The 19,858-nt window shown below is 45.0% G+C and overlaps 2 protein-coding genes across 3 annotated transcripts in view; one reads left to right on the top strand and one right to left on the bottom strand.

Annotated features, from left to right (window-relative positions):
- The window catches only part of LOC120900893, a 63,421-nt gene that overhangs the window by 30,025 nt on the left and 13,538 nt on the right, over positions 1-19,858 (top strand). For both annotated transcript variants that reach the window (XM_040308486.1, XM_040308487.1), the window contains exons 6-10: positions 1,296-1,524; positions 1,700-1,796; positions 5,510-5,642; positions 5,819-6,039; positions 9,583-9,844. In XM_040308486.1, coding sequence (XP_040164420.1) covers positions 1,296-1,524; positions 1,700-1,796; positions 5,510-5,642; positions 5,819-6,039; positions 9,583-9,844 — 942 coding nt within the window. The remainder of the gene's footprint in view (positions 1-1,295; positions 1,525-1,699; positions 1,797-5,509; positions 5,643-5,818; positions 6,040-9,582; positions 9,845-19,858) is intronic.
- LOC120900894 (aurora kinase B) lies at positions 10,628-11,913 on the bottom strand. The gene is made up of 2 exons (XM_040308488.1): positions 10,966-11,913; positions 10,628-10,886 (listed from the first exon to the last, which is right to left on the bottom strand). The coding sequence occupies exons 1-2, from the start codon at positions 11,782-11,784 to the stop codon at positions 10,806-10,808; spliced, it is 900 nt and encodes a 299-aa protein (XP_040164422.1). The 5' UTR covers positions 11,785-11,913; the 3' UTR covers positions 10,628-10,805.

Below are 19,858 nucleotides of genomic sequence, written 5' to 3'. Positions count from 1 at the left end.
GGAATTCACGAGCGGCGAGGGACGACGATGTTTAACATTTATCTCCGTCAATGAGCTCTACCGAAAAGCAGGAAGTTGAACAAACGCACTCCCGTACCTTTGTGTACTGCTAATGAATGTACTACACTTCCCGAGGTCCAAGGGTCCAGAGAGTGGGTAAATCTGTTGCCTGGAATAACCCTGGAATTGCTGAGAATGTTTCAGTAAAGTCCACCAGACCGGGAGCACTCGTCCAACACAATCCTACAAAAACAAACCCAAAGTCTGAACGGATAAACGGCGCTCGTCCTGAGTTGGCAAAAAGTGTGTAAGATTAAGTTGAAGCGAAGGCTGATGCTGGAATGGTTGCGATCGTGAACGTCAAAAGGACGCAAATTAACATCGTTGCAATTTAGTTTCCAAGCACTCCACACTCCAGCACTCTCTGCCTCTTCAAAGTTTTCCCTTGGACATCACCACTTCACTTTATCCTTGAAGTTAGAACACTTTGTGCAACAAATAAATGCTAATCAGCAGTGGTGTGATGGTGGAGAAGGAAGCAAGCAACTCGCTCCATCTCACTGGCCGGAAATGGGCGATGACAGCACGACATGACCGTCGCACAGCATGGTCCCACCAGAGACGGGGCGATTGCATTTTATCTTGCCTTTAGTGGGCTTCCTTCTTGCGCGTAATGGGTTCCCTGCCCAGTCCCCAGATCGTAAGCTGGGAGCAACGATAATTCCTCGAACAAACAAAAACAGCGCATTTTAACAGAGCAAAGTGCCCACACCCTGGGAGATGTGCTTCTTTCTTACACCCAAAGGAAGAAATTCCCCTGCAAACAAACGGGATAAAATGAATTAATTGCATTTCGTTAAGTGACAATGTATTTTTAGTGCAAGTAAACACAGTGCATCGTTAGGAGGCATGAATCGTGATACTTAGAATCCACTCACTGCATTCCACCATCGTCAGCTTGTGCATTAAGCACGATGAGGATGATATGCAAACGAGGATCATGTCATGTTTTACTATGTCTCACAGCTGCATCTTATATACCTCCTTATCATGAAGATGTGTGTCTTTAATACTAAGAAAAAATAACGACAGTCTTGGTTGGAGTCACGTTAAATAACCTCCTGGACAGCGTCTCAACACACAGCGTTATCAATCATGTCTTGCGAGGGATTTCCAATGGCCATGTTCCACTTTTTCTTATTCATAAAAGTAATCTTTCCACTTTAGTTTTATTGCTAGAATAGAGAAACTAATCAAACACCATTTGCACCATTCGCCCGTCCATCCGCTTCCAGAGTGGGATCTTCCTTCGAGACAGTGGCTTGCGGTGACCTCCATACTTCTGATTGCCGGAGCAGCCGGAGTAGCCGTCCCACTCGCGCTCAAGGTTTCGTCCGGTGCGCCCCTCGAGGAGCGGATGCAGGTCGCTACCCAGCTGCTCGACACAGTGCCTTTAATCGATGGTCACAACGATCTACCGTGGAACATACGGAAATTCCTTCACAATCAGCTAAACGATTTTCGGTAAGTATAAACTTTCTCTGCCTCGTGTGTCACCACCACGGCCCGTCACAGAGTGTGTCCAATTAGTAACTTTTTCAATTTAGTTCAACTCTGTGGCGGTTCGGCCATGTTCCTACGTGGTCATATCTTGATTTAATGTCACTCTCGCTCCGTTTCCGGCTTCCACTCCCGACAGATTCGACGATGATCTCAAGACGATACTGCCCTGGTCGAAGAGTGCCTGGAGTCATACGGATTTGCAACGGCTTAAGCGTGGTCGAATTTCTGCTCAGGTAAGTTCTCTCTGCTCTCCCCAATGCATCTCTTCTTTCGATCTTAAATACAGCTCGGTCGCTTATCGGAAATACACCATTTCCCTCATTTTTTTTGTTTTGTTGCTTCATACTTTTTCCTCTACGATCCTGATTTTTAATCAACCACGCTATTCGTGCTGTTTCCGTGCAGTCAGCCCCGCCGCCGCCCTTCGTTCGCTTCTTTCGCCAAAAAACTTTTCATTCAATCAGCCCGAAACCGCAACTTTTTCCGATGACCCTTCAAGCGGTTCACAAGTGGAAAAGGTACTCAAAACGCGATCCTTCTCGAGGAGTTTGAGTTTTTTTCTTCTCGCTCTCGCTCGTTCGTGCAAATCGGTTCCTGCTCCTGGTTTTTTTTTGCCCCTTTTGAGCCTTTCCCGTCGTCCTCCTCGACTACATTGTTGCATCGAGTGACGGATGAAGTACCGTTTCTTCTGGTAAACGAGAAAGAAAAACAAACAGCTGGTACCGGCGTAAAGCACACGTTAACACGGAACACAGCTTTCCGCCATGGGAGAATTGAATTTTCTCTTCAATTTGCCAACGAGTGGCAGAACGAGTCGTACAAGTTGGTAGAAAGTGCGCTACGCAAAAACGCGAAAAAACCCATTCCGAACTTGTTATTAGTTGGTTTGCTACCGTATTTGTTCTGGTTAAGTACATCGTCGTTTGTAAGGTTTCTGCGGTAGAGTAGAGTAGCTCTTACGTTTAATTTTATCGACTTTCTATGACCCACTGGGTTCCTTACCTGCGCATTCCTGCAACCAATCCTGCATGAAATAGAACCCACGCAGCAGTGCGGTAAATTCTTTACCGAAAGACTTACACTTATCGCCGGGGACTCACACTTTATCGCTTTGGCATAAAAGCTACGGCTCTTTTTATCATCGAAATGAAATTCTTTCAAACTTCATTAGGGCTATTGTAATCGTACGGCACAATATATCTCTCGCACAAAAGCGCTCGCAAGACCGTGGCCGGGCTGTAAACGCTGTATACTAATACTCGCCACAGTAGCGTGCCATCATGTGGGTTATTTAGCAAATTATAGCTCATAAAAGCAAGCGTTCGCCGGGTGCTTCGGACTGATCGGAACAACCTGCGCAGAAAACCGTGTGCTATCGCGTCTCTAATCAAACGGTTTTAATGTCGCAGTCGAACAACGAATTTATGTCCTCCGTAAGACCGCCTCCCGTGTCAGTCAAAATCACCTATTTGCGCGTTTCATAGCCTTCGAAGCAATCTGTTTTCGTTCTACTGGACGCTGAACAAAGAACAATCCGCCCCCTCCCCGCGAAGAACGTTCTATTTGCCGTCATCGGTTTAACTTTTGACCGCTTTGGCTTTTGTTATTTGCTCGAACCGAAATCATCACACTCACATCAAATCGGGTTTGGTTCAGCGCAAACTTTATCTTTATCCCGAGGTACGCAGGCGGATCTACGGTGACCCGAACCTGCGTTAAGGTGCTTCCGGTTACGACTTTTCCCGAAACATTTTCACGACGATCATACACCGGGGCGGAGAGCGACTTTTTGGGGTTATTAATATATTTTAAGAACCATCAAATTTTATCCCGCCAACATTGGGATAACGCAATCGGTTGGGTTGGGGCTTTTACTTGCAAACCATTTCAATCATGATGCTGCTGAAGGTGACGCGCCCCGATCAACGGTCGGAATAGGTTACAGCTGATGCGATCATTTATAATTGAAATAAGGACATAAAACTCCGTTTGCAGCTAATTTACTGATCCCTTTGCTGTTAACGCTTGATTAAAAGATACTATCAAATGCTATTTTTATGATTTCGAACAATTTTCGTATTAAGTACGAATGTAATGAATTGAATTTGAAGATGACAACAGTTTCAGTAGCTATAAATTTCAATGACAATGCGTTAAGTTCCTCCCAAACCAATCAATTTGTTTCTTCTGACACCGATTAGATGGTATCTTTTTAAATCAAACCTTCCTGTCGTGCATTGCTTGAGCCACACCACTCGTCTTGTGTCTCTTTGGGGTCTGTGTTTTCCTCTCTATCCAGAGAATCTGGTGTATAGCTAGGGGATACGAAATGGATACGACCTTCAGATGTTTCCTTTTTACAACATTCAATATCGACAACATTTGCCCACATTACTCTTTCCACATTACGCCTTGGTATTGTTTCTTTAGAGTACACCATTTATCTTACCCCTCCATACACATACACACCACAAGCCTGACGAGCGTTGGAAGAAAAAGTGAACACCATTAACGTACATACGCATGAACGTTGTTTTTGCGTCAAACAGGACGATTGTTGTGTGAACACAATCTCACCAAACAATGTTTTTTTTGTTTTTTGGTTTCGTTCTTCACAGCGTCGAACCTTTGATTGAAAAATAATGTAAATTAATCTCGATCTCGCTCGCTTTTTACGCTGGCGAGGCTTATCGATCGCGCGTAGAAGCTACCATTCCACCTTCCAGCAACACAGAAAAGTTGGCTTGAATAGCTTGAAAGAATGTATTGTAGGCGTTGAAAGAAACAAAAAAAAAGGACAATCGGCGAGCTTTGAAAAGAAATGCGCTCAAAATACGCTCCATCGACCATGCTTGGGGTTGGGTGCCGGGATTTTAAAGGTAGTTAAAATTACCTTACCCACCGAACAACACAACACAAGCTCGGCTAACCGAGCCCGTCCGATGAACCGGAAGTTCCCGGAGCGCACCACGGTTGATGGGAAGCAATTTTATCAAGCCTGTCCTTACTCGCCACGCTTTCGCGACGGTGGCGTAACCACCTTACCACCGGGTCGGGGGTTTTTTTCCCGGTAAACAAGGCGCATGATGACTTTTTAAATCTACTCGCTTCTTGCCACAGAGAGAGAGAGAGATAGCTAGAGGACGCTGAAACGTGGGAGCTGGAGGATATATTAATTTTCACTACACCCAGAAATGCTGGTACGTGCACAAAGACGACTGTGCGCAAACCGGGATCGCATTCAATTAATTGGATACACAGGAATACACCACCTTCGCCATAAGGGAATGAGATGGCAGATAGCTGTGCTCGACCCGAAGCTGCTCCAACCAAGCACCAACACTAGGTCAATTGCTTGCGCACCGCTTTAATGTGCGTTCGAAGTAACGAATTTACGTGCAGACGGTTGCAGATTTGGGATATTTAGATACACCGTCATCGTCTGCCAGCACTTGGAGATGGTTGAAGTAAATTAACGAGATTCGTCGGAATGGTTACGGGGTTTTGCTATGCATTAAAGAAATAATAGCTAAGCACACGCTACACTTACCCAACACAAATAAGGAATTTCAATTGAGAGTTGGATAATAGATAGGATTTGATAAGAGTAGATGCCCGTTCGCAGACTGGATCATTGTAATCCATTTACACTCCTCATTTGCTCGATTGAAAGCATAAGCCTGATTTCAAAAGCGAACGAAACCACAGTCTTGATCCTTCGCGATTGAAGGACGTCTCGCGGATCCTTTGTTGCCGCTAATTGTAATGGATCTAGATTATATTTACCTAAATACACACTGTGCTAATGATGCATGTACCTGCGGGTTGTAATCCGCTTTAATGTAACCATCCAGTCAAAGAAGCGATTATAAGGTGCACTCTCAATAATTAAATACGCTGAAGATTTGTAATGCATTTCTTTATTTAACTTCACGTTTCGTTACAGTTTTGGGCAGCGTACGTGCCCTGCGAAGCACAACACAAGGATGCAGTTCAAATCACGCTAGAACAGATCGATGTAATTAAAAGACTGACAGAACGCTACTCTCCTCATCTGACATCCTGTGCATCCACGTTCGGTAAGTAATGGTCTGAAAGGTGTCTTTCCTTAATCATCCATACAAACCCATTAGCGAGATGGGACTCCAATTTCCAACATTCCAAGATTTACATCGTTACCCGTTACCGAAGTTGACATTAATTAGCTGCTGGTACCACCTCTTTCGTTTCGTTCCGATTCGACCATTCAATGTAGATATCATACAGGCGCACAAAAACCGTCAAATGTGTTCATTAATCGGTGTGGAGGGTGGCCACTCGCTCGGCGGTTCGCTCGGTGTGCTGCGCATCTATTACGCCCTCGGCGTACGGTACATGACGCTCACCTCCACCTGCCACACCCCGTGGGCCGACTCGAGCAATGCGGATGCACCGAAGTATGACATCCGACACGGTGGACTAACGGCTTACGGCAAGGTAATTGTCTATTTTTGCATTATAACCACTTTTTCCCCTAAAATCGATCCCTTCCCATTCCCCTCGTACAGAGAGCCACAAGCTGGCCCAGACCATAGGTCCTTGCAAATAGAATTTCATTTTCACGCCAACTCTTTGAACCGCTGCAAAATATAATGCTCCCCGATGAATCGGACCTACACGCGACCGACCTTCTTTCTAATCTGCTGCACACCTTCAATCGTTATGCCATAATTACAGTCCAAGCGCTCCACGGGGACCATAAAAGATAATTAAGAGATTACTCACGGTTGGCCGGAATGGATGGGTTGCTACGTCCTTCTGGCGCCTCCTGCATGTGATGTGCTCGCTCGTGTGGCCATCGAAGAGTTAAACACCTGCATTTTCCAAAATTGCGAAAGGATGACCAGTCGCATCGAACGCAGTATCAGCAGCAGCAGCAGCAGCAGGGAGTCATTGTGGTTCCATCGGTTGGGCCAAACCTTGGAATTGGAACCTAAATTCACTTATGCACTTTCTACCGGCACTGATAATGGAGTGTCTTTGTCGCTTGTGGCGACCCTTGGCTTGGTTGGTTTAATCACTTACGTTCACTACCTGTCCGTGCTTGTGTTAGATTGGTATTTGATCAAAAGTATTCTTTGCCCTATAATGAGGCCAGCCATATCGTTAGAAAGGTAGATTAAATATCCATTTCCATCAGCATCGTTAAAAGCACCAATTTTTCTAGCAAAATCTCAGTAATTTTGAAAACAATACGTTGCAAGTTATCTTTAGCACAAAGCAGATAAGACATTGTTACATTGTTATTGTAAGCATACGTCATCAAGAACTGAATAAACAAGATCAAATTACCACCATTTGGCTCGGCGGGCAAATCAACGCCGATCGGCCAATTAATTATCTTTCGTCATTCCCCGACCCCGGAAGTCGAACCGAAGGCAAAACCTTGGCGACAGGGTCGTTGATTGGCTCGCAAACGAAGGAGTCCAATTAATTCCAGCTTTCCTATGCCACTGCTGCTGCTGATGCGGTGGTGCTGCTTCTAATTGGCACCGAAATCGATTAAATTGTAATAACCTCCCAGAAAGGTAATCGAATCTGCATCTCATAAAGTGGCAGCACATTTTATTTATTCTGCTTCATTTCTAACTGCAAGCCACTAAAAGTATAGGGAATATGAATAATTGCCATAAAATGTACTCAACTTATGCAAACTAGCTGTAGAACTAGGCACATTAACAAAACCAACCTAACTGGGGCATCAGTTCAGACTCGGCGCTGCATATTGCGCAGCATGATAGACAAACTTTCTTAATGCAATTTAACTTCATCAGATACACCATTGACACGGGCATAGGACGGCGATGCACTACTTCCCAACACCACCCTAACCCGGACCGTATTGCTACAATTGACAGCGAGCGGGCATCATTATACTAAACACTCGCTTCCGGGCGGAAGTGCACAAAGCGATCCGTTAATCATAACGAAACACACAAACACAATCAGACGCATTTCCCCCACCCCAATTCACACTAATTCGCTTTGGGGCTGCGACTGGAAAATGATGAAAATTTATTCATTGCACTGCTCCTTCACCACTCCATGAGCTTTCCGTGCTGGGCTCGGGTTGGCTTGGCCGCGTTTTCGGTTGCTGAAGAGCCAGCTCGTTCCATTGCAAACTGCGGGTGTGTGTGTATGTCTCTGGGGACCACTTCAGGCACGGCAATGAGCGAATGAATTTCTGTACGCTTTCGGTTATGATTCTGGGACAATAACGACCTCAAGCATCTAATGGTTAGCGAACAATGATTGTCGTTGTTTTGAACGATAAAATTGAGTTGTTGACTTTTATTACAATTATACAATTATACAAATAGATGCAAAGAGTCTCCATTATATATTTATTGCAAATTTCAATAACAATACATAGTAATGGAAACATTTGTTATAGTTTTTATCCAATGATCTGCACCGTTCAATGGCAAAAGATCACTGCCCGTATATACCACCGGAAAGAAATAATGAAAATTGTAATGTTTTCAATTTTCTCTTCAATCCTCACGGCCTCATGCTTTTTTGCACGCGCAACCAACCTTACGAGAGCGATAGCGACTGCCGTAAGCACTATCACCGTGAAACAATTGTTGAACATCCGGTTGGAAAAACCAAATTGGTCTTCGACACGCCGTGTGCGGGGGGTGGTAGGAATGCTACAAAAAGTCCCGTCCAAAATAACTGCTATATCGGTTTCTGCAACACAAGCACACACGGTCACCACCACCACCGGCCGGCCGTTACAATAAAACGAACCAGCTGTTCCTATTATAGTGGAATCACTTCTTTGTTCTTCAGCCCAGGGAATCTCTCTTGCCCAGTGCCAGCATAGTGCCAACAACCAGCGCTCGACTCATGCAGGACAATCAGTGTATTGCCAGCCAGCCGGCCAGTTAGTTAGTTCCCTTATCGGAGCTACCCCGAGTGTGTACACCATCATACCATCGACAGCTGGTGCTTGTAATATTAGATTCAAAACTTTGAAGCAAGATTCGTTTTTGACCGAGATGGGTTGGATTCAACAGCTCTACCTACAGTAACGGATGCAGGTCACAGCTCTTGATCCCCGGTTTTGTGTACAATTTGAAAAGTATCTATTTTTTAACAGTGTAAGTTCAGGAAATTATTTGAATTCACACGGTTCTGTTGATGCACGACACACTTCATGAACAACTTTCAGTGAATATCGTATAGCCAGCGCATCTCCTGGCCAGTGTACGACGTTCAATGAGTCCGCGCACAGAGTCCAAAAGTTTAGTGCAAGAGAGATGTTCAAAATTTTTCCAATTAAGATTTTGTCACAATGCTGTTAGTTCGTTGCATGTCAGTGTGTTTCGTATAATGCTGTATCTTCTTTTTTGTGCACTAGAGCAGGAAATAAAAATGAGTTATGCTCCACACGATTCGTAACTCTTTTTTTTGGCGGAAACCTACACACATGTGTGTCCGTTGTAGGACACCGAATTGGATACCGAATTTGGCCCGGCATATGGCACTGGAACAAGTTGTTAGAAGTTCCCTGTCGCAATGATAACGTCATATCAAACACAGGACGAACACGTAGTTCGTCATCATCCGTTGACCCGTTGGAGGAAGCGCGCGCGCGCGTGTGTTTGCATTGGCTTTCACCCATGTATTGCAGGACAGTGAGACTTGCTTTTTGTGTACCGGAAATCCGCTCTTTTTTCATATTTCAATTTCAAACTAGTTTAGTTTGTCTCGGTGGGTTCATCGTAGGCAGAGGGCAGCTGGTTCGCGCGCGCTGTCCATTTCGGGATAAATTCCCATTTGTATTCCAATTTATGGCTGATAACTTTTTCACTCTACTCCTGTATATCTCTTTCTCTCGTTTCATGATGTTCCAATTTCTGTATATTTTTTTTCATGTTTCACCATCATCTTAACGACCTGTTTTGCACAATCCAATCTACCACACCGCATCGAAACATGGATCATCCCTTCCGCCGGCGTAACTATGGACAGACGATCGTTCGCGAAATGAACCGCCTCGGCATGATAGTGGACCTATCGAAGTCGTCCGTCGGTACGATGAAGGATGTACTGGCGACCTCGCAGGCACCGGTCATCTTTTCCCACTCGTCCGCTCACGCACTGTGCAACTCGAGCCGGAACGTGCAGGACGAGGTGCTCGAGCTGGTGACGAAAAATCGCGGCCTGGTGATGGTAAACTTTTACAACAAGTTCCTGCGGTGCAGCGATAACGCCTCGGTGCAGGATGCAGTGGGTAAGTGGAAATTGTTCATTTCGATCCTTTCTTTTTTCGTTCCTCTTTTTTCTCCCTATTTGCATGCACATTCGCCCTATCGGCAGCGGTTTGGTATGCCAACCCATGCCGAGCCATCATCCTTCACTGTCACGGCTGATGGCGTTTGGTTGTGGTAGATTGATGCAACCGTCCAACACCGTTGCGGCGCGTGTTGCACATGATTTGTATGAGAGTGCTTCCCGACTTCGGTGACCCAGTGCCCTTCCTAACGCACATTTTCACACATCCCGCAAGTGGGTGCGATATCATCAATCGACAGACTCGAATACTTCCGGGCAGGGCTGGAACAAACAGGGTAGAGCGGCGCCGCATAAGCGAACCACATGAAAGGGAAGCGGTCTTTTCATTACTCGCGCCTTTCAAAGCACGTTTGCAAGCTGTAACGCCCGGATGCGCTTCAAACCGGAAGCAAATAGAAACGAGTCTTTTATGGAAATCGAAACACGGAATGATACAGATCAACGGCGTGTGTAGGATCGGATTTGCAGCGAATCCTGGTGTAAACCGGATTGTGGGTCTAGTGCCCATACAAAGGATCTGTTTGGCCGTGCAATTAATCTAGATTCATCCTACGGTACAATCAGTACAATGGTTACTGTCCCTAGTGGGAAATGGTTTCCAATTCCCTTGCAATCATAATAGAAGCGAAATGCAATCTGTTATGCGCATTACAGGATAATACGGATTTGAATTGTCCACATGTGATATCTTTGGGAAGGGGTTAACCGTACAACAAAGGAATGTTTTTACCAATCAAGCTAATGAGCTAATGAAGTTAATTATTTAAAAAGCTTAAGCTACCACCTCCAATACCACGAACTAATGCTTTCCGATTTGACCTATCATAACACACATACTGTCCAGTTCAGTGTAAAAAGCCCTTACATATAAGCGTACCAAAAGTGTCCGTCCGCTGCATTTACTTCTTCATCTGCACCACCCACGGATGGTTCATGACGTCTCGCAGCGTGATCCGGGAGCTGCTCGGAATGCGCAGCAGCTGCAAAAACGATAAGACATTTCAATAAACCATTCACACGCCACCCAATGCGCTCCCCCCATCCGCTCGTAAATCATACCTTTGAGATGAGATTAATCGCACCCGCGGTCATGTGCCGCGGATATACGATGTCCAGCCGCCGGATCTTGTCGTACGTGGTTTGGGTCGTCTGTGACTCGAACGGCGGATTGCCGACCAGAAACTCGTAGCACAGGATGCCCAAGCACCACTGGTCGACCGAATCGTCGTACATCTTCCCGTCCACCATCTCCGGTGGCAGATAATCCAGCGTGCCGCACATCGTTTTGCGCTTGTTCGAGTTGGTGTGAGCGGACCAGCCGAAATCGGCCAGCTTGATGTTGTCCTCGTCCGTGAGCAGAATGTTTTCCGGCTTGAGGTCACGGTGAATCACGTTGTTCGCGTGGCAGTAGTTGAGCGCATCGGCCACCTGCGATATGTACCGGGCGGACCGCCGCTCATCGAACCGGCCCTTCGGTGCCGCCTTCAGATGCTTGTACAGCTCACCCTGTGCAGCCAGCTCGAGGGCCAGATAGATGCGTCGATCGTCGTGGAACCAGGTGTACAGCCGCAGAATGTGCGGATGTTTGAGGCGCGACTGGATTTCGATCTCGCGCAGCAGCTGCTTCTCGACGTGCCATTTGGTCAGCTGCGATTTGAACATCACCTTCATCGCGACCATGAAGCCGGTTTCCCGTTCGCGGGCGAGATAGACGCGCCCGAACTTGCCTCGACCCAGCGCACGCCCCACCTCGAAATCGTCCGTGGACCACTCGTACGGATTCTCGTAAGCCGGATGCTGCATCATTTTGATCGTTTGCAGCACTACCTCCGAATGGGCATTTACATCACCGTCCGTGGCGAACACATCATCATCCATGGTTGGTGTTGTTTCGTTTACACAATTAACCACTGATAATAATTACAATTATGGATTTTTCGTGCGGACTACTGTTATTGTCGCCTTGCCGCTTGCTGTTTGGTTCAGTTATGGCGGTTGAAGTTTTTTGAACAGGTAATTTGACAGCTGCTTCAAAAGTGTGATCTGTTCAGTGTGGCCAGATTATTTTGGCGGTTTTCGGTAGGCGCATCAAAGTTTTATCGGTAGTTTTCGGTAGGTTAAAACTCGAAACTTAACTCAAGTTGAAAGAAGTGAAATCGAAAGAAGTGTTAAGCGTGATGGGGGGGGGGGGGTCCTAATGCGCAAAATAAGAGTTCCATTTCAAAAGAACAGCATCCTTTACTTAGGATATGGATTAGATTTGGTTCAGCGGTTACACAAATGAAGGTGTTTCTGAAGTGTTGATCTGAAAATGGTACTAGGAATTCTAAACCAAAGAATGACTAAGATGCTCATTCTTTTTTCTCAGTGGTGGCAAGTTCTTTTTCTTGGGGCTCCACGCGACCGCTTAGGACCACTGCAGTGCTCCATTGGGTACGATTTTATCGTATGTGCTGTAATTTGATTTTCGCTGGTTTATTTAGATTGATTTGATAGTTTGGCTGAGTTTCATCATTCAATGATTACAAAAAATTGAGATTTTTTCCTTCAAACCCAAATATATATACATCGGTATTTCTGGTCACTTTGCCCTCAGGGCAAGGCGAGCTTTTGGCGGCCACCGTCGCAAAACCGTCGCAAAACGTCAAAACCGGCGTCGCATGTACTGCAAACCGACGTCGCCAGCGAGCGAAACTCGCAACGATTTGGAGGCGCTGGCGACGGTCTTTTTTGACGTTTTGCGACGGTTATTGACCTTTCGGGCGAGCTTTTGCCCTGCGAGCCAGTGTGGCCAGATTATATTGGCAGATTTCGGCAGGAGCACTGTTCAGAACGCAACAATTTAAATTCAATCAATTATTTTCATGATTATCCTGCTAGCAAAGAGAATGAAAAAGTGTGCGACTTTCAGACGAGGTGTTGTAGATGGGGCGGAACCGTAATTAAGTAAATTGTACAACCGAACTGTTTTATCTCTATCTAAATATATTTGTAGTCCTGTAGTGCTTGTAGTTCGGCTTCTCTCCTTCAAGTGTCGTAGAACGGTAGCGGAAGCGATCGCAGTGTATATAGAATCTAGCTATTCATACCACGGTGTGTATGGAAGGTAGTTGTTCATACCACGGTGTGTATGGGGAATAGCGTATGACAGCTCCAGTGCTGCCAGAAGTGTAGCTCAGATATAACACGAGGGGCATGTAGAAACAGGGGGAGACGGTTGGAAGTACACGGAATTACGCAGAGCCGCGAGCGTGTTTTGGTTTCCACACAGTTTTTGCACTCACACAATTACACATGTGTGAATGTGTGCGTTCACTTTCAGCCTGCGCGCTCAGTTTGGTTTTCTCGCAGCGGCATGGTGGTATCGGTGTCTCGCTCGCACTAGTGCAGCTTGTTCGGGAAGAAACGGAAAGGAAGGGGTATGAGGAAAATACAATGAAACAGCGCGAGCGAACGTTCTTTTCAGTGAGAGCACCTCGTGTATTTTAAAGGCATGCAAGAGAGCGCCGGTCTGGTGGTACAGTCGTCAACTGGAACGACTTAATAACATGCCCGTCGTGGGTTCAAGCCCCGAATAGACCGACTCCCATAGGTAGGACTGACTGTCCTGCTATGGTACCAATAAGTCACTGAAAGCCAAGCCCACTTCACTAGTGGGTACAAGCAGGCCTTGGCAGCGACTGTTGTGCCAAATCCGCCATTCATTAATTATCAGCCCAAAACAACGGACTTCGGACCCGATCTTGGGCCGGACCCCTACCGTGTGTTTCTACCTTCCCCTCGCCTGAAAATTTCATTCTCTTTGTGTGTCGGGTAAGCTTTAGCCGCCGACAGCGAGATTCAAATTGAAATTTAATTGACTTTCTTTGACGAGAAATTTTCGGAATTCACGCAACTGACATTTTCTACTTATTATGAACATTAAATTTTAACGGATAAAAAGTGCCAGGCAAACAAACGTGCATCAGCGCGTTAAGTAACAAATGTGGTTAACAATCTTTGAAATAGCATCCCAAGCGCCACAGATTAAGCTTAAACGACTGAAAAATCAAATATCTGTGATTTTCGGTAGGATAAATGGAAAATCGGTAGTTTTAGGGCGGTCATTTGTGGATCGGTAGGCATATAAAAAATCGGTAGGAATACAGATAAATCGGTATTTTTGGTCACTCTGGATCTGTCAGCTGTTCGTTTTACAGCGGTACGGTGTTTGGTGGAACATTTTGAATTCATCGTTAGAATAGAAGAAGAAAACGAGTAATAAAATATAAAAGTATAAAAGTATAAACAAACAAACCTTAATTATATCAGTTTATCTTCGTTAAGTCAATTAAATCAGCCACAGTTATGCTTCTGGATAAAAAATATGCAAATAAGTAAAACTGAATTTCTCTCAGATCGTATCTTTTATTCCTTCTCTAATAGCTTTCTTTCCTTAGGACAAGAAAGAAACAGTCTTAACGAGAACAGTTTAAAACGAAACGATCTTATCGCACACATTTTCATGCTTTGTTTTCCTCACCAAACCTTGAAAAACTACACTGACCGAATTACGTGAATCGATACTAGCAAGACGCGGGCTCATATTCAAACACAACGACATCATGGAGCAAAAAGGGCCTCTACTTGACACACTCAACTTCACCGCTCGAAGACTGTTTAGCATATAAAACCGATTTAAAGTTTTGAGCGGTGTGCTTCTTTGCATAGTGTGTGCGTCGCCGTATGCCACCAGATAAGTGACACTTTCGCTAGCCTAAAAACCACATCCGGTATCGGCAAAGGATGGCGGTGTAGCGGTGAGCTTATTTACTGAGAAGAACATCAGAAATAGCGCAACCCACATCAGCCGGATAACTCTGCGCGTCTGACACGTGGACGTCTGAAACGTTGAAGGAAGTGCCATTTTTTTGGTACATTAAACCACCGTCGCAACATCCGGTCACATCAGCTGTGTCACTTTTCAAGGGTGCGAAATTGTTCCAAAATTTCAGAACTTTCAGAAGCTCAAAAGCGTAACATAACGACACCTAGTTAGTTGAAACGCACATTGCGACAAACATTAGAATCGCATGATTGCACTCGAGCGATTATCGTTGCTGGCATAATTCCTTTCCATATTGCTCGGCAACACGCTCATAGCCAGCATTAATACAGCTTAAAGCATATCACAACGTATTTGCTTCTAAGCAGACGTTTTGTTCGGCATTAAAGCTTACTGTACACGTGTAGTAAACAATTTCCCAGAATATATCAATTCAATCGTAAAACACACGCTCCATGCAGCTGAAGTACTTTGCGTGAACAGGCTTTCGTGGAATAGAAAAATTGTTCCACATTGGTAGATGGTTCTTGCAATGCCCTCAGCCGCACTACCAATGGTAACCTACGAGCATTTCAAAAAGCATCCCAATAAAAAGCTCCTTCCAAAGCTGACGGTCCTTACATTGTGGTGTGTGGAATGGCAAAAATGCGTATAAAATGGCACAAAAAGCTTGCACGAATAATACGTAGAATAAAGCCAGCAGCCTTCCAAGAACAGGAATTCCAATTGGATGCAAATCTTGATGTTGGTTTGTTTTTTTTTCCTCCAAGCCATGCCAGATGGATGTAGGTCTGCTATAAAACATTTAACCTCCGCTTCGGCCCCTCTCTGACGATCATTCATTTTAACTCGTTTAAAGCTTCGTCTAATAATGCTCGCTTTATCCGTTTTAATATCATCAAAATTAAGCACCTGCACCTGTAAACGATTAACTGCCCTTACAGCGCTGTTACATGCTGCACGCTCTCTCGTTCAAAGCTTTCCAACAGCAAATTACCAGGCCACTCCATGCCGGGTCGTGTGACAAGCTTTCCGCCAGTTTTGCTCATGCTTTGTGCAGTGGACATGCAAGAATTTGTAGATTGCTTCCCATTTACCTGATGAAGAGCCTCCCTTTTTGGAGGGTCTCCTCCGGTCGTGACTTCTTGTGATGGCTCGAGATTAGGGGCGAGCATTCTTTTGCATCACCCAGCTGGAAGAGAGCGGTTGGGTCGACAATTCATCCAGTAATTATAGCGCTATGAGGGGTTCTCATTGAAGCTGTCTCTTTGCAGGATTTAAGCATGTTTCTACCCGAAAGGGGAACCACATCTTCCCTCAAAGCAAAAGGGGAGTCATTGAGCCACATGCTGGATGCTTTTTTCCACCATCCTTGCTTCCGTTTTTAAATGTGTTTTTTCTTCTTTCGTTTAACGATACTAGACAAAAACACACACACATAAAAGGAACACGTTGAGAGCATTGAAATACCCTGGAACATGAAACACCCAGAGATGGTGATGGATTTTTTTGTTATTTTCATTCGGTTGTTGATGTGTTGGGGAAGCGACAAAAAGCTTTCCAAATCAAAGCAAAAAAGCGCTCTCCCACCCAGCGGCCGAACGAAGCCAGGAATGCAAATGAAATGTTATAAAATGATGTGTCGTTTAATTAAAATTTTATGACCTTTCTTCTCGTGGTTGGTGTTGGTGGAATATGTGTTTTGGGCGAGGAATGTTAACAAAACGACACATTTATATCTTCCCTGCCTGTGTGCCTTCGTTTGGGTTTTAAAATTTTTCTGACAAATTGTTCCCACCACCACTGGAATCGTTAAAAAAGCAGTACAACTTTATGAATTCCTCCCTCCAAGATATTGTACAGCACCGAGCAGGAATTGGAAACATTCAAAAACCAAGCGAACGTTTGCATTCCTCCTTCTCCCAGAGGCAGCTGCTAGCAGTCCCACGGAAAATCTTACCACCAAATGAGAAAATACATTCGCCCGAAGGCAAAATCCATCGCACACACCTCCCACCCAGGGGACGTACGGAGGGGAAGCAAAGTGTGATAATTTGTTTTGATAACTGAATTAAAAGTTAAATTTAGATTTATTCGTCCCGATATCAAATTATTGGGATGCGTTCTGGCACCGATTCCACGAGCGCGGCCCAAATTCCACGAGCCCGAGCATTCCGACTTCCGTCGCCGGAAGCAGAATATTTAGCAAAGTGATTTTTATCGCTGGCTGGCTGGCTGGCTATGTTTTATATTTTCCTTCGCTCGGCATCATCGCCATCACTTTTGCAGCAGCGCTCCAAAGACAAATGCTTAAATCCGGCTGCCAGCGGAGAGTCGGAGGGAGATGCGCATTATTTCCGTTAATTGGGTGAGGAATTAAATTTCTTAGGAATTGTGGAATTGGCACTTTTTGCCTTTTTTCTCCCGTTCCTTTCGAGTTTCCACCACGATCGGTTGGAGTTTAACTTTTATCGCATTTTAGGACCAGCACATCGGCCGAGGCCGTTTCGGCGTTGTGTGTCTTTGAAGTGATTTGAAGCGTGTCGCAGTCCGTAATGATAATCATTATTATTTCATTTCGTATTCCAAGTGGCGGAAATGAAATCGAGGACAATAATTTCGGGGATTTAATGCAAAGTTGCTCAAAGCACTTTTGCTTTTATGTCATTAGAGAGCATTCCATTTGTGTTGGCTTTTATTCATGCACACAAACACGCTCACAAACGGGCGAATGGAGAAAACATATGCACCGTTCGTGCAGTGAATAATATTTGTTAAAATATTTATTCCCACACACCTTTGTACGCGTTACACATTCGCCATCTAGTATGCTGAACGCATCGTACGCCCCTCCTCGATGCAGCATTGCATTATTCATGGGCCCTCCGAAACGAAAACGATGCACCAGTATGCACCACTCCCTCTCTCGATCGCACCCAATGAATTTTCGTTTTAGTCGAAAACGAAAAAAATAACTATAGATTTCAGTATATTCTGATTCCAACTTCCCGAAACACAATCCCGCTGTCGTCACCTGGCCCAAAAGGTTTGTCGTTTCGTTTGCGTTTCGTTTCGGCATGTACCTCCTAACGCCTCGGCTCGGCTCGGGTTTAGCGCAACACAACACTGCAACACAAACTTTAGTTTTGTGACAAGCACAAAAGACTCAGCGGTAGATGCACCACACAGCGCATAGGAGAGCTACCATTGGGGAACTGGAGGCTAGAAGTATCGCAATTTTCACGCCAACTTTCCACCGCTAGCCTCCGGTGAGTGTTTGGTTGGCATGCAGCTCCTAGCTTTTCTACCCCTTAAGGGAAAGAGCACGGCGCATACAGTGGCAGCAGTGGCAAAAGATGCAGCAAAAGCTACAAGAGCTTTTCCTTTCTCCTTTCCATACTTTTACCATTTTACCTCTGTATTTATCTGCACTCGTACATAGGAAACTTTCACTCGACGAGTAGGTTCACTCACCAAAAAAAAAAAAACCAACTGTATGGCGTTGCCGTTGACGGGGCAACCACCGTTTGGGAATGGCTGGAAGACGACAATTTTCCAACCATCGGAAGCTGCGACGAGCCTGGACGAGCTGTGTAGCAGCACGGTGAGCGAGAGAGAGGAAATTTGAATTTTTTATGCAATGAAAATTTAATTTGCTCAAACTTTATTCCAATAAAACGGTGCCGATGGGCTACAGGGGTGGGATGGACAGGCGGGCGGGATGGATTTTGTCGATTTTCTGTGATTTTTAAGCTGCTGAAATGCTGTTGACGAAAGTTTGGAGTTTGAAGTATCTGTTCGTTGGTTGTCGTTGGATGGATTAAGTTGTCGATTTTGTTAGGGGACATTTTTTTGGATTTATTTTCAAAATTTATCCTCATTTATGAGTTCTACTTTAAGTCAATCGAAACACATCACACAAACAGCCACGTTAGAGCGTCTCGTTCCATCCACCCTTTTCGTTCATTATTCATTGCTTAGCTTCATATAAAGTGCTCTTTAAATCCGCCACCGCTGCCAACTCGTCTTTAATGGCTTGTGAAAGCAATCCCACACACACACACACACACACCAAGGATGCCAGTGCCAAGAAGGACAACCTCTTCTTGGAACATTCATTGTGGGCACCTTTTTTTCCTGTGCTTGTACGTCCACTCTTCTCCCTTACGGAGCAGAGCAACAAGCTAATACATCTTCCGAAGTGACATTTATCGATGGAAGGTTATATGCATATTCATGCGGTTAAACATGTCCCTTATCCCACCAGTAGGTCCCTGCGGCTGCGGTCTTCGTCCTCGGTCAGACTGTCCGTCCGGTGGTGCATAAGCAAGCGGAAAGCAACAGCACATTTAGACGCAACACCGCAAGGTTGAGAAGCTTCTTTTTTGCACATCCCCGGCAAATCACACCTTTCGCTGGGGGGATTGGGGAGTGGAAAAAGGATTGTCATTGAAGTGGAAAAGTGAATGCAAAAAGAGAACAACGAACATTCGTCAGGCTGGTTTGCTACATTATTTTGTACAGAATGTTGTACTTTATTATATACACAATAAGCGAAACGGAATTCACTGGCAATGGTTTTTGCACTGTTTAAAAAAGCTTCCATTTTGCTTGTGCGCTGAAGCAGCAAGCAGATAAGCGGTGTGGAATAAATCACGCTTTTAGGCAAGGGAAAAGGAGTGAAATTTGTGTAAAAAATACATTTCGTTGCTTCAGGGGTTTGGTTGAAAACGAACATTTAAATATTAAAACACTTTATGTACACAATATACCCGTTCAACGCCTGTTCAAATCCTTCGACATACGGTAATAGAGTGCATCTTCCCGTCCTGGTTTCAACACGCGTAAAGTTTTAATGAAACAAACTAATCACCTTTCCAGCCAAAGTGCGCCCCACTAAATCATCTCAAGCGCGCACCGGGAAAACATCGAAATGAGCAAACAAACAAACAACAACAGCAAAAAATCGACTAGCTGGTGCACAATTTTATTGCCCTTGCCTATCTGTTTTTTTTGGCTCTTCAACCACTCTCCTGTTGCTTTTGTACACCGAGGCACAAAACATAATTACCTCACCACGTGCAACAAACGTCCTGCAGCTCCTGTGGCGCTGGTGGTGGTGGTGGT

Source organism: Anopheles arabiensis, chromosome 3 (assembly GCF_016920715.1).
Source record: "Anopheles arabiensis isolate DONGOLA chromosome 3, AaraD3, whole genome shotgun sequence".
In the NCBI taxonomy this organism is placed as follows: domain Eukaryota; kingdom Metazoa; phylum Arthropoda; class Insecta; order Diptera; family Culicidae; genus Anopheles; species Anopheles arabiensis.
This window is presented reverse-complemented; position numbering and strand designations above follow the sequence as displayed.